General features: G+C 40.3%; 1 protein-coding gene across 1 annotated transcript in view; it reads left to right on the top strand.

Annotated features, from left to right (window-relative positions):
• Positions 1 to 9918: 9918 nt before the first annotated feature.
• Positions 9919 to 15945, top strand: part of LOC133130566 (nuclear factor of activated T-cells 5-like) — a 50597-nt gene continuing 44570 nt past the window's right edge. Inside the window, exons 1-2 of the mRNA XM_061245230.1 lie at positions 9919 to 10199; positions 14415 to 14456. Coding sequence (XP_061101214.1) covers positions 10127 to 10199; positions 14415 to 14456 — 115 coding nt within the window. The 5' untranslated portion in view covers positions 9919 to 10126. The remainder of the gene's footprint in view (positions 10200 to 14414; positions 14457 to 15945) is intronic.

Raw genomic sequence — 15945 nt, 5'->3', positions numbered from 1 at the left:
TCAAAAGAATTTGACACATGCTTTCTGTCAACAAAGGCAATATACTAAGCATTACGTGCAGATCACAAGCAAAGGGGGAGTATTATTATTATTATTATTATTATTATTATTATTATTATTATTATTATTAGGTATTAGTGTTATTATCATTATTATCATTATTATCATTATTATTATTATTATTATTATTACTCCCCCTTTGCTTGTGATCTGCACGTAATGCTTAGTATATTGCCTTTGTTGACAGAAAGTATGTGTCAAATTCTTTTGAATTGTATTTATGTTCCCTATGTGTATCTGCAAATTATTTGCTGACATACAAATCTATACAATTGTAATAATTTAAAATCAAATGTATCTTAGTATTACACATGCATGTTTTAAAGGTGGTCACTAGAGGGCAATCTAATGGAAGCTACTGCTACTATGCCGTTGATATGTAATTGTTTTTCTGGTGTGCTCTGAAAGGGAATCCTCTGTTCAGTTATAGTCTGTTATAATAATAATAGAGCCCATATTTCCTTAACAATATCCACTAAAAAGTACATTTTGAAAATAGATTTCATGATTTTATGATCTGGACAAATCATTGCAGGAATTTGATTATAATTTTAGTCTATGAAAAACTGTTTTGAGGAGATTTTTTTTAAAGAAATGAAGTTTTCATTTTCAAGAAAACAGTAAGGTGGTACAGACTCCCCAAAGAGGAGCTCAAATCTACTGGAAAATGTAGTAATACTTAATGTGTGAAAAAGAGTGGTCAAAGTCCAATGGGAAACTTTAATTCATTCTTCTTTAACCTTTTAAAAATAAATAAATCTAGGTATTCTAGGCAAAAGTAACAAAGATGAAAAAAACAGGTCATTCACATCAAAACCATGCTGTAATTGTCACAATGATCTGTCACACAGTTTGAAAACCTTGCTACAAAGGTCTACATGCACTGCACAAAGTAGTGTTAAATTTGCTTTCATTCATGCACAAAGGTACAGCCATTGCAGTATGACCTTGGGTTGTGCTGCCCACATAGCTGAACTGAAATTCCATACATTGTGTTGTCTAGGCTATTCCTGAAGAGTGTCTGCCTTTTCATCCCCTCTTGCTTGGCATGACAGACACCTCTGGGAGGTAAGTTGAGGCCTTGCATCGTGTATCTATTATTCCATTCACTGGAATAGAGCTGTTTGGCGTCTCAGGGGTTAGTACGACTCTGCCCTTGGTTGCCTTTTTTCCATGACCTTCAGGCCTTGGGCCCCCTGCTCTTGTGGTAATGCCACAATGCAGCACATGACAAAACTCTCTTGTCATTTCTTGAAGAGTGTAAAGGGGATGGATTTCCCATCAGGTTAAAACTATTTGTTAGTGTTGGCATGTTGGATTTTAATTCCAGTCGATCAGAAATGTGTTGCTGCTTTTGAAAAACAAATTGGCTGCCACTGGCCCTCTTCTAAGTAGCCAGCAAACTATAGAAGTTCTGCACTGTTTTCAATCATCCTGTCCCACCCTTCCGCTCATCATAAAGATCTATAAAGGGGACGTGGCAAAATTGGCTGAGGTAAGAGCAGTCGTCTGGCAGTCTGAGGTATGCCAGTTTGATGCTGCCCTGTCGAAGTGTCACCATTGCTGTGTGGGTGAATGAGAAGCATCAATTGTACAGCGCTTTCGATAAAGGCGCTATATAAATGCAGACATTTACCATTTAAAGGTAGCTATGATTGCACAGCTGCCGCGCAGCATCCCTACTAGACAGGGAAGGCAACACTGCAGTCTGGTTTGCCCTTTGTCCTTCCTCACAGAAGCCTGACCTCAATGTCTTATCTCCCAGTGTACAATATTACAAACTACAAAGAAAGGTATTGAGAAGAATGTTCAAGGGAGTTTTTATCAGGACTAAATCAAAGCCAGTCCTATAAACACATTCAATCTCAAGGACAAAACCATAAAAAAGTGAGAACCTTGACTCTGTGTTTTCTTATTTCTTTCTTTTTATAGAAAGAGTAATGAACCTATAAAACCTGAAATAGCTGACAGACATTTGGTGTTCATTAACTTTTCATAATGAGCAAATACCAAGCGTTGTGATTAAGCTGGAAAGTATGAATTGAATTGGGGCCCCGTGATTGCCATGTCTACTGCTTTTTCTCTGTGATATTTAAACAAAATATCTATGATGCAAAGCAAAGACTGGTAATACCTATAGATCATGTCTTTCTTGTAAATGGTTGGCATTAATATAGTGCCTTTATCCAAAGCGCTGTACAATTGATGCTTCTCATTCACCCATTCATACACACACTCACACACTCACACACCAACGGCGATTGGCTGCCATGCAAGGCACTGGCCAGCTCATCAGGAGCAAATGGGGGTTAGGTGTCTTGCTCAGGGACACTTAGACACAGCCCGGGCAGGGGATCGAACCGGCAACCCTCCGACTGCCAGACAACTGCTCTTACTGCCTGAGCCATGTCGCCCCACCTTGCTTTCTTCTTACACCTGGCCAGACATTTTGTCAACAATGGTGCTTTGTTAGCCACACTAATTACAAAACATTTTTCACCTGTAAATATAGTAAATATTGTCACTCGGTAGAACTTTTTGGGAAAAGATATTGTACCATTGACATTAACATGTCTTTAGAGCAATTATGTAGGCCTACTTCTGGCCTGCACTTATTTTTTTGACTTGGTCTTCTGCTACTGTATCCACTGATGGGTTTCACACGTCGTGTGTTCAGAGATGCTGTTCTTCATACCACTGTTGTAATGCATGGTTATTTGTGTTACTGTCACCTTCCTGTCAGCTGGCCCTTCTCCTCTGACCTCTCTCATTAACAACACCCGCATGACTGCTGCTCACTGAATGTTTTTTTTGTTTTTCGCAATATTCTCTGCAAACTCTGTTGTGCATTTCTTTCCAGCACTGTTTATTGCTCTTCAACAGAGAACTGTGCGAAGTTAATGTATGAGACAAGCCCTATCTACAGTATATTGTTCTTAAGATTGCAATGTTGCAAAACCAGCCCACTATAACTCACAAGAGAATACAAGATTAATGATCTGCAATTATTTGTTGGTCATGTGACATAACAAGTTGTATTGTACCGTAAATTATGTAAAATTGAGACCCCAGTATTCAGTATGGACACAAGATTATATGCTGCTCTCTTTATTGCTAGCCTAATCATGATTGATTTTCATTGTGATATACTGAGAGAAGACACAACTCTTTATGTCTATTTATATACACCAGAAGTCATAAATGTACCTAATAGGATCACATGATGCAAAGCCTTTGGCATCAACCATAGGGACCGAACAGCTGCTGTTGGGGCCCAGCGGTGGGGGATTGGGGTCCTCCTCTGCCAGGGCTCACAGCACTCATAAGGCATGGGGACATGAACCAGTGTTCAGCCCAGATAACAACACCCTTAGACTTAAGATAAGGTGTGTGTGTGTGTGTGTGTGTGTGTGCATGTACTGTATTGTGTTTTTATTTTTTGGGGGGGGAGGGGATAAGGGGTACATTCCAAAATCTCCTCTTTTTTATTTTGTAATGCACTCCAGAGTTTTCTCTTGTCAGGTAATGACATATGAGAGCATAAATAAACACTGATTGGCAGCATACACAGAAAGAGATGAAGGAGATATTTTTACAATAGACCACCAGAGATAAAATGAAGTTGAGTTTAATATAAAGCTATTTTGATCCTTTTGGTTCATTGATTGCAACCGCAATCCTTGCAAGAGGTCAAAGTATTTTCTGTTTTGCAAGTTGGGTTTGACTTCTCAAAAGATAAGGAAGCTGGTTATAACATTGTATCATACCCCAAGACTTTGTGTATGCTACTAATGCATTCATGGTACATAATTATCAAACCAAAGTCTGTGCTGATTTTAATTCAGCCCGTGAAACACTACGTGAGCTCAGGTAAAATCATGACCACAGCTTGTTACACAAAGGAAAAAACAGCAACACAGAAGTCTGCCATCAAAGTAATGTAAGCCAGAAACTAAGTGTCAAGGAATGCTCAGATGTGTAAGGGAACATTTCTATATCACTATCTGCTCACATGGATGATCATTTCTGATGGAAACTAAGGGGACAACATGAGGTCATGTAAAAATAGTCACATTTCCCCCACATCCTTAGAAATATTTTCTTATAATTGCAATTATACTAAGAGGCAGCGATTCATACACCCAAGGTCATTTGTGGTCTCTCAAGGTCAGTACAGTCCCAGGCCAGAACTACTTCTGCCGGAAAACCTACATGGGATTCATTGTATGAAGGGAACATAACACAGCAACTTTACTGCTGGCAACATTTAAGACAAACCCCTACCATTCCAAGACAGAAAAAGAACATGAGAAAGCATTGTGACATTTGTGTTAAGAGTCTTCACAATGTTTTTCTTGGCTTTTGAACAAGAAAGTAAAATGGCCCCAGTGGACTATTAAATCTCTCCATTGAGAAATCATACTTTTTATTATTATTATTTTTTTCTTCTGCATAATGGATGACTATCTGCAGAGGAATATCACTCTGCAATTTACACTGCATATTTATTACTAAATTTAACTTATGGTAAATACAGGTCATTCTTCTCTCTGAGGCTCATCATGTTGCTGCGGTTCATTTCCCGAGGGTGAATTTTCCCGTTTTTACTTTCAGTTTTTGCTTACCTGATAGAGCCAAAGTAGCTCAGTGGAAAGGAGATAGCATGAACTTCCCGGAAAAATCAAATTTTCTGGAACATCTTCCCACACTAACCAATGAAAACAAGTTAAAAATGTGAGCGACTATTGTTGAAGTTGCTATGCTAATTACCAACCGAGCCATTTTGATCTTGTTTAGTGTCATTAACTTTTCAGTGGCTAGATTATAAGTGATTTAACTATAAAAATTAGAAAATAATTTTTTTTCAGGGCCCCCATAATTTTACCAAGTGAAAAACAATGACAGAAATTGTGGCAGTACTGTATATGAACTGAGATGGACAGAGGAGGCCTGTGAGTTTCCTTGGCAAGAACTTGAAAATGTGCCTCAAAATAATGCATGATAAAAAAATATGGCCTAATGGTTGGGCTGGCTCTGGAGATAGTCCACCCAGAACATTCTTAAGAACAGAGTGCAAGTGAGTTTGTATGCAAATGAGCTCACCCTCAGGGAGTTGGATTGAAAAATGTGAAATCGCTTGAGGTGGTAAAGTTTATGACTGATGCACCCAGACTTGTCCAGACAATATTCAAACTAGTCTCCTGCAATAACTATGATATTTAATAAAGTCTCCTGGAATGACATTACATTACATTACATTATTTCCATTTGGCAGGCGCTCTTATCCAGAGTGACATACAGTTGATTAGACTAAGCAGGAGACAATCCTCCCCTGGAGCAATGCAGGGTTAAGGGCCTTGCTCAAGGGCCTAACGGCTGTGGGGATGTTATTGTGGCTACACCAGGATAAGTAAGTGGTGAGAAAGGGTTGTATTCTCCGGATGTTGTACAGGAAGAACCTGCACGCCCGGGTCACCGTAGCGATGTTCTCGGAGAAGGACAGCCTGTTTCCCATCACCAGTCCAAGGTTTCTTGCACTAGGGGATGAGGTCACTGTGGTATCCCCTAGTGAGATGGAAAAATCGGAGAAGGGAGTGGTTAGAGCAGGGATGAAGATTACCTCCATCTTACCTGGGTTGAGCTTTAGATGGTGGTTGCCCATCCAGCTCTGGATGTCTCTCAGGCAGGCGGAGATACGGGTAGAGACCTGTGTGTCTGATGGGGGAAAGGAGAGAAAGAGTTGGGTGTCATCGGCATAACAATGATATGAGATGCCATGAGCAGAGATAACGGGGCCAAGGGATCTCGTGTAAATGGAGAAGAGGAGGGGTCCGAGGACTGAGCCCTGGGGGACTCCTATAACAAGGGGGTGAGGGGTTGACACTCTTCCAACCCAGGACACCTGGGAGGGCCGGCCAGAGAGATAAGATTTAATCCACTCTAAGGCTGTGCCACAGATCCCTGTAGATGCCAGGGAGGCTAAGAGGATGGAGTGGTTGACTGTGTCGAAAGCCGCAGAGAGGTCAAGAAGGAAAATGTTTCTGATTGTCAAGCAAGACATGAATAAATGTTTGTGTTGTCAGTAGGCCGGTGGGACCCTCTGAGCATAAATCACCCGAGGAAAAGCTTTACAACTTGCCTTCTTGCAGTTGCCTGAGAGAGAACTGCAACTTGGCAAATGCGCAGGGGAAATGTATCTGAATGACACCAGTGTATTAATGCCTACAATGGTATTTCAGATTCAATTAGACTTGTCCTGTGCTTAAGGTTATGAACATTCAGGAACTCAACTGTGATTTCATCACTCTGGAGTCATTATAGCAAAGCCGCACCTGATGTTCCAATACAATGGAAGGTAGCAATTCACTCCTGTGGCTAGTGCCAGCTGACCTACTTTGAAGGTGCAAGATTCTGTCAGTCTAAAATTGGTATTGAGACAATGTTTGATTGTGAAATGGCTACAGTTGTGCCAGCATTTATTGTGAAAATTCCCTTTCAAGTACCTGATTTTTTTTCTGTGTACTTTCATTCACTGTTTTCTGAATACACACAAATGCATTCAAACTTTAGAATTTCAGTATTTACAGAGATTAATGCAGAATGCACAGTGCCTTTTTATATTACCTCGCTCAGAGAGATGACCTCCATTGTCAAAAGCCAAGTGCTATAAGCTGCAAATCTTTTACTTCTCTGGTTTATTTAACCATCAAGCTTTTTTTTTTTTTTTTTACATTGAACTTGAATACAAATAATATTAATTAATTTCCACTCATAGAAGTGCCAGGACATCAATTAATATACATTTCAACATGCCATGGTCATCTGATAAAAAAATAAAGAAAAGAATCAAAGTCAAATGAAAACAAAACATGAATGTAAATTCTTCACTTTCAACAAAAGCCCATTTTTGTCAGTGTACATGTACAGTATCTGCCATATATGAGAATGGGCAGTTAGTGCAGTGGTTAAGGTAAGTGACTGGGATCCGCAAGGTCAGTGGTTCAATCCCCGGTGTAGCCACAATAAGATCCACACAGCTGTTGGGCCCTTGAGCAAGGCCCGTAACCCTGCATTGCTCCAGGGGAGGATTGTCTCCTGCTTTATTCAACTGCACATTGCTCTGGATAAGAGCATCTGCCAAATGCCATTAATGTAATGTAAATGTAAAAGACATCAGCAGGGCACATTAAAATGCTATAATTTGATAAAAGAGCCAAAAACCTTACATCCTTTGAGGGGCCACCTTTTGACTTTAATTTGCTTTATCACACACCTTAGCACTCAACAATGGCAAATCAGACCAGAACATTTATTTTGCCCATAAATAATTAATCCTCTCAAAATAAAAACTTACTGGTTCATTCACCATTGAGACTTAATAATGTCTCATTAATAATAATAATTTGAAATCCAAATTTATTTCATAATGATATACAATCACTTTTATAGATATATGGATAATATACAAAAAATATACTTGCATCTCAAATGCTTCAGTGGTTGATGAATAGCAGTTGATGTGCTGTTTTGTCTTTCAAAATCCATAACAGTGTATTCTATTGTCATGAGTGATACTACTGGCCAATGGTAATATTGTTGCGATCATTGTTGTTTTTGACCTGTTAACTTTCCATGTCAGAACATGCAACAGTGAGAAAATAATTGTACAGTGTATTACTCTAGTAAGAGTAATGTTGCTTTGGACAAACTGGACTCAGTGGAAATACTGATTCTGATCATGTAATGAATGTATCACATCTTGATTTCTATTTAAAACTAGCTGACCAACAAAACCAAGGTCATGCACATTGTGAGTGTAAAAGAGGTCAGTTGAATAATTAACCTGGACAGTGTAATACATGCTTCACTGGCAACGGTCTCCATGCAACCACATGTGTGTACACCACATCCAACTGGAGGGTGGAACTCGAGTTCTCTTTGAAGGGAGCTCCAGCCATAGGCCATCGCCTTTGTAGCTTTTGTTGAAATGATCACTCTGCTGTCACTTGATATTAAGTATACAAAACAAGTTCCTTTAGGGGTTATGGATCATGATCTGGACTTAATACAGTAACTGTATTCAGTTATTCAATTTCATATGCACAACAGGAGCTCTAGGCTTGCATACTTGCTTTAACCTGCTTGGTCACATACTTATACATGTACACCATACAGCCAGCATTACATGTTCACAAGCCTGATACATGAATGTGGCTTCAATCTGATCCAGATACCATAAGATCAGTATTACAGAATATAGATTTGCTGTCTTTGGATAAAAATAATGCAATAATGCAATGAAAATAATTTCATTACAACAAACAGATGTGAGTGAAACATGTGCAGAAAATGCCTTTCTAAATTCTATTCATCTGCATTAGTATAAATTAGACATAGGCCTAGACATAAGTCTAATTTAAGAATTCAACCCAGACAGCACACTGAAAAAAAGAGTATGAAACAGAACAGTTTGAACAGGCACAAGAAGGTCTTTTTATTCCAAACTCAAAGGGCTTTTTTTTTGCTTTTTTTTAACTGCAACATTAATTTCTTTGCCTTCAGACAGTCATGTCTTGCTTGATAATTATGACACCAGTTTTGTATCATTTAGAATGGATATTGTTTTGGACTGGTTTGTGCAATGTGCAATCATTGGATAAGATGTGTCCCATATGTCTCTACATCAACCTTGAATCGATCCGGAAACCCCCCTTTCAGCGGAATCAAGATTATCCTGATTTTCAGAATCAAAACTATCCTAATCTTCACCAATTTTAAAACAAAATAGCATTTGATCTAGATTCTACATAGGATTGGATTAGAAAAGCACTATCCCAAATTTTAGGATCAGTATCACATCTTCAAATTTTGACATTTAATCATATCCGATTGCTGAAATCCTATCAAAAAGCAAATATATATAAAAAAGTATTGAAGTTATGAGTGAATGTAAAATTAGTTTTTGACAGATTAGTTTGTTCAGAGATTTTTACAGAGAATTACTGACACAATTACCAACCTGATTCCATTGACAGGCCATTGCATAGGGATCATAACTTTGGGACTTGATTTGACAAGCTTGTGCATCAAAGAGCTGATCCGTCTTGCAGTTTCAGAAAGAATATGCGTTTGCAGACATCATCTACAGAGTCCAGACATTGTAAGTCTTTAGTCTGATGAAGATTGATCAAAGTACATGGAAAGTCTTATGTTGCCAATTCATCTGACGAATTGCAGCTGGATATTTTGATCTAATGTACTCAATATATCATTGGAATTATTTGTATAATGAACACATGAGTATTCTCATATGTTTTTATGTGTAACCTACAGTTTAGTGGATCAAGTTTAGATTCAGTGCTAGGTATGAGCGTATTAAATATTTGTCTCACTTCAGCTGACGTCCTGAAATTTGCAGCTCTCCAAGCCTGCAGCTCTTCACCAAATACTAAGCTCTATACTAAATATGACAAGCAGGGTCACCAGCAGGGATTTCTGTCCCCATGAAAATCTTACATTGGGCCCCACCACCCCTGAAAGATTATATGTTCTATTTTTTTTTTAGGGCCCTTGTCAGTTAGGGCGCTTGGCATTGTCCTAACTACCTTAAATAAAAATTGGAAATATTATGTAATATGATGTAATATGACTAATTGATATCTGTCATCCTTAACAAACACATTAACACATCAAACACTTCGCGGGTTAAATCTTAATTCGTTCATCAGGCTGTGTTTCACTTTTTTTCCACCGTTCCGTGATCACGTGACACGCGGCAATCCAATCTAAATTGTGACGCGCCTGCGTGGAGTGGGAGGAGTCATTGTGGAAATAGAAAACTAGACGCACGGAGTGTGGTTAACTAGTGTAATTAGTTCTGGATACGCTTTGAATCACTAAGACACATAAAGTCCGCGGCAAACCGGTTAATTCACGTGTTTTCATAGTTTCTTACTTTTTTGCCTCCGTTTTTATTTCACAAACGATCTGGCGACACAGCGATAGTAAAGCAAGCTACGTTTTTATCCAGAGGGTGTCCGATTTCCCCTCCACCAGAGGCATTGCAATGCCCTCTGATTTCATATCCCTGCTCAGCGCTGATTTTGACGTTAATTCGCCCAAATCGCTCTATTCTAAAGGTAAACTACATTTTCATGCTGCTGGGTTTTTGTGTGTTCTTGTATTTTAACTCGCTGCAGCTGACGCTGTATTGTCTTGCCTATGCAAGTGCTGACTTCTGCTTCGGTGTGTCATTATGTGTGGTGTGTGCGTGGAGGCGTGTTTTGTTTTCTAGTCGTGGTGTCACTGAGTTTGAGCGCGGCGCACATCTCAGTGCAGGCACGGCTACGTTTAATATTATCCATCCTCTTTAAATAATTCCCTTCTTGTAAGCAAGTTTACTAGCCAGTTAACTGCTTTAAGAATACATTTTTGATTTTTGTAACGGTAGCCAACTCAACGATGTAACGTTATGCTTCTTTTTTTGCAGTAACGTTAAATAGCTAGCTAGACTGGTAACTTATAATGTCAGCGTTATTCGATTGTTTAAATAGCTGTTATCTTACATGAACTGTCTAATTTAATACATGGCCAACTACAATCTAGCAACCATGGGTGCAGAGTAAGCGGTAACAGTCAGACAGGTAGACTAATGTTAATGGCATTGAGATGAGATCCAGGAGTCTGAACTCTTCAGATTAACGTTAGCAAGCTAACGTAAATGGCAGCACAAGTCGGTAAAATTAAAAGTAACGTTTGCAAATAAATACATTCAATGGAAAAGGGAATAAAAGTAACGTTACCTGGCTAGATCGCAACTGTCACAGTCAGTATTGTAGGTTTGGCAACAACAAGAAAAATACAATGTGGTTGTTTGTTTGCCACTAGCCACTAGTCTGTTTAACAGAGCTAACAGTTACCTGCTTGTTGTGCGTTAGCCAGGTAGCCGGCGTTACCAATGGATCGAGGAACTTCACCAACGTTGGGTAGCTAGTAATGCAGCTAACGGTTATTAGGCATTTAGCTGGCTGACGTTAGGTCATTTGTGTTGGACTGTCGGAGATTAAATTAAAATAATTTAATATAGCGTCATATACACTACCGCGACACTACCGCGACACTAATATAGGTTAAAAAATGGTTAAGGCGGGTAACGTTAGCTAATGATCTTGCATCACATCAAGGGTTTAAAGTGTCTAGTTAACGTTAGTCTAAGTAGGTGGCTCTCTCGCCTTTACCTAATGATGATGGTTAACACTGCCGTGCTAGCTATCTACTGTAACTGTTAGCTGACGTTAGCTACAGTACATACATGCCTGTATTTTGTTTAATGTAGCCAATTGTTTGATGGTTGTAGTTTCGTAATAAGCGTGGGCTTTGGTTTTGTCCAAACCTCACCGCTGCCATACTGAAAACAAAGAAGAGTTGACATTGCGTCGTTGATAACTTCATAGCCAAATCTAGGTACGACGCAGCTAACGTTAGCTACACCGTTCGCTCTTAGTCTTATACAGAACGCATTTATAGTAGTTAAGTTAGTTCTGTGTATAGCTAGTTAGCTCACCAACACGTTTTCTATTGAATATTGTATTGTGGAATAAAAACGAATTTTGCTTGTGTCCAAAAATCGAACACTGACGTTATAGCTTTAACTGCTTCCCCTGTTTAATCATTCTTTGTTAAAATGCTTAATTAAATATCAGCAAGGTTGGAGATATCAGCACGGTCTGCGAAAAGCAAAATTTAGCCTTCAATGCGTGAGCTCTAAATCGCGATCCTTTCAGAGTCTAAATCACCATTCAAAGCGCAACAGCCCCCTGCATTTCTTTCTGGTGAGTAAACCTTTCAGCTCCTCAATGTTTTGTCTAAAGCAACCGGTCAAACAGTCTCCTCTAAAAAAATGCCTTTTTAAAATAGATTATTGCTTGCTGTCCCTTATGAATCTGCATTTGTACGAAGCAGAGCATATGTGGCGACACAAAGTAGAACTTATAGGCTAGTACTATTTGGTGAAACTACACCACTTTCAAAACATTGGACTTCTACAATGGGAGCAAAGTAATTTACTGTAGCGTTTAATTCAGGTACTGGGCAGAGTGCATACTAGGATACAGACACACAACAGAAAGCATGCCGATGTAAAAGAAAAGACCTGCTTTACTTGATGGTCCTTGTTACGGTAGGTTCTTCTATTAAAGGTTGATATCTGAAATGGTGAAAGAAGTAGGGTACCTTTTTAGCCAAATGTTGGGTTCTATCACAGCTGTAGGCTGCAGTTGCATGATATCCCACCAGTCCAGTGAGAGGAATAATTTGCATCTAAAAATAATAGCCTATATTGATTGTTTTTGGAGAGGTTGTGGTACAGTGAAACGTCATGCTTAAAAGGCACATAAACAGTACCTAGCCTTTGGTGCTATAATTTCTGTCAGTGATGAGAATCTTAGGAACATATGAAAGTAGTACCCTTCAGTGCTTACACTGGACGGTCATTTGAAAGGTCCCAGACTCATTGTGTAGAGATGGTAATTGTACAGATCAGCCTGGCAGCTGTGATGACAACAGCAGCCCATCCCTGTACTTAGTGAAGGCCTCTCAGAAGTTTCTGCTAGTGAACAACTTTCAATACTGGCATGGAAAGCTGCACGAGTCTATCAATGCCTTTACATATCGTTTGGGGGAAGTGGCTCTTCACTATTTTTCTATCCTCTGTTGTCAGTGGCTAACTTATGTTTTGTTTTGTGTGGACCCCAGGTAGAGTAGCTGATGTTTTTCATCAGCTAATGGGGATCCTAATAAATCTTAAATCTAAAAACTAGATTGCTTTATTGCAGTGCTGGTATCTGGCTTTATTTTCAATTTCCGGTCCCTCAGAGCAGTTTAATATTGTGTTTCCCCCCCACATCTGCTGCATCTACAGTCTACCTAGACCTTTGTATCTCATTGGCTTCAGGCATTTCAGTAATCTCACTGGAATCCATGAGAGTATAGCTGCTGCGAGATTATTTAAACGATCCTAACTGCCTTTTTTTTCAGTGACGCTTACTATCATTTTACATTTACTTCCTGTTTCTCTCTCTCAAAGTTTACATTGCTACAGTGCAGTTGGGCTACAGTACATCACTGAACGGTGATTTGGTGATTGAGAGGGCAGGGCCCTATAACCCGGCAGGCATGAATCCCAGCAGAACACTCGTGCAGAATATCAGTGCAGGCAGTTGACTCATAATCAAGCTTGGCTCATTCGCAAATAAAAAAAAAGAAAAAGAAAAAAAAATCTACAGTGGGTACAGTGTAAATATTTTGCTCCTTTATCGGAAATGATTTGGCTGAATAACTAGTTTTCTTTCGTCGGTACGCACCATACCGCATGCACATTACATAAGGAATAATCTTGTATTTAATCTGCAATAGATAGAATAGGACTGCTGTGCTGTTGTTGTCGAGGTATTTTTAAGCGCAGCTATTGTGCGAGTCAGTCAGTGGTCCCTGTTGCCCTCTGTTGCTAGTTACCACTTGCACTGCTTTCCCAGCCAGAGGCTTGAATTCTGCATCTGCTTCTTGAATGGAATAAGAGGATTTTCAGGCTACCAGTTTTCGTTTGGCCTATTAGGTGTGTTGCCTGGTTTGTGGGGGAGACAGCATGGTGATTTCTGTTTGACCTTCAAGACCCAATAGAAGTTTTTTTAAGCCCTTTCTCTGGAATTCAAGAGTAAATATTAGCTGTAGGCTGGCAGTTTTGTCACGGGCAACACAGGCCAAGTTGAATTCGATTCCACTCCTTCAGTCTTTCTGACAGTCAGCCTCTAGCCCTATAGGTAAAGGGCCTTCAATTATGTTTTACAAGGGCAGGTGTGTAAACAGCTTAAGTGCTTCATCTGTTATGCCCCTTAATTTATTTTTTCTAATTAGGTTAATCTGTTTAAAGAGGGCGAAGAAAATGTTTGCCGGCAATAAAAAAAATTATCACTGCCTGTGAAGGAAAGAATTTTATTACACTCTGTTTTTTACCTGTAGAAATTATTGATTTTGCATCACTTTGGATGCAAAGATTGCAGATTCTGCATTTGGGCTTGGTGTTTATTTTGGTCTCGAAGGGATTCCTGGGAGATAGGTTGCATTTCTCTGCTTCTCTTTTTATTGGCAGTTGGCTTGTGTTCCTGTGGGAAAGGTAAAGGTGGATTGAACAGCTTATTTATGAGTCTGATTGTTGTAATTTTGTGCTGCTGTCAATCGCAATCACAAAGAAGGGGATTTATGGCCTCACAACATCCCATCAGGCAGAAGAGTTTCTCGTTGTTGGTTTGTAGTCACAGTGCGGGATGGCCTGCTAAGATTTCTGCTTTTTCTTCCAGATCAGAATGTGCTTGTTTCTGACGGACCTGGTGGAACAAATGGTAAATGGTTGGCATTTATATAGCGCCTTTATCCAAAGCACTGTACAATTGATGCTTCTCATTCACCCATTCATACACACACATGCAAGGCGCCGACCAGCTCGTCAGGAGCAATTGAGGGTTAGGTGTCTTGCTCAGGGACACTTTGACACAGCCCGGGCGGGGGATCGAACCGGCAACCCTCCGACTGCCAGACGACTGCTCTTACTGCCTGACCCATGTATGTCTGAGAACTGGTGAAACACCATGCAGTAGTAACATCATCGAAGGGACTTTTTGACTGGAAACTAACATGGTATTTTTTTATCTTATTAGAACAGGGGCAGTCATCCTTTATCCTGTAGAGCCTGTTTGCTGCTTTGCATTTGCACCACACAACCTGCAACCAGTGCAGACCCAAGAAGCCAGGTGAGATAGGGAAAGGGCAGTTTCTGTTGGTGGAGGTCGCTGTCACATGCAGAGCCTGGCTTCAGGCCTGTGTCAGGCAGATGGTGATTTTAAGAGGCTGTGTTCTTGTCCTTTTATTTCACTATGCAAACTGCTCACCTGGCTGACGCAAGTGAGTGTTGAAAAGGCCAGAGTAATTGCTACATAAATGAACCATCTGCTGTTCTTGCCAAAAGCTGCGGAGGGGAAATGTCCCTGGGCCAGCAGATCGGGCAAGATGGGACTGTGAAACGAGGGTTTTAATGAGGCTAAAAAATGTGCAATATGTTCTTAGCAAGAGGTGAGGGAATCGTACAATTCCACTCATAGTATTAAAAACAGGTCTGAGGACTTTTGACTGTTCGAATCAGCAGTGGAACATGGTGGAAGTTCAGGCTCAAGGTCTTTCGTTGAGGCAAGGAATGCCCTGCCGATTCTAGGCCAGATAGCTGGCACTGGCATTCTGGGCAGGACTGGGTTCTGGACAGTGGGTTTTATTCCCCCACTTGTGTTGGGAGTAGGGGCATGGTCAGGTGCTCCTGGTTAGGTCTTTATTTTTTGTGATGGAAGCACTGGGAGCTCTGCTCTCCACTTGACATGACATGGCTCTGGTCATGTGACTCAGTGGGGACTGTGTTTATGGTCATTTGAATGAGTTTGGTATAGAATGGGTGGCCTGTAGTGTAGTAAGGTACATAACGGTCGGTGGTTCGATCCCTGGTGTAGTCACAATAAGATCCGCATAGCCGTTGGGCCCTTGAGCAAGGCCCTTAACCCTGCATTGCTCCAGGGGAGGATTGTCTCCTGCTTAGTCTAATCAACTGTACGTTGCTCTGGATAAAAGCGTCTGCCAAATACCATTAATTTAATGTAATGAAAGGCACTGTGAGGTGGCCATGATGGAGGAATCCTTCAAAAAGCCACTATGAACCCCCCCCCCCTCTCTCACAGAGACTTTGAGTACCATGCAGTGTTCCCTGGTCATCAAAAAGCAGCCTTACCAGTGAGGGCAGGCAGCGATGCAGCACAGCTGTACCACACAAAATGGCAAATGGCTCGTTTA

The sequence above is a fragment of the Conger conger genome, chromosome 6, assembly GCF_963514075.1.
Source record: "Conger conger chromosome 6, fConCon1.1, whole genome shotgun sequence".
Taxonomy (NCBI): Eukaryota; Metazoa; Chordata; class Actinopteri; order Anguilliformes; family Congridae; genus Conger; species Conger conger.
Note: the sequence above shows the minus strand (reverse complement) of the source record. Positions and strands in the feature narration are given on the sequence as shown.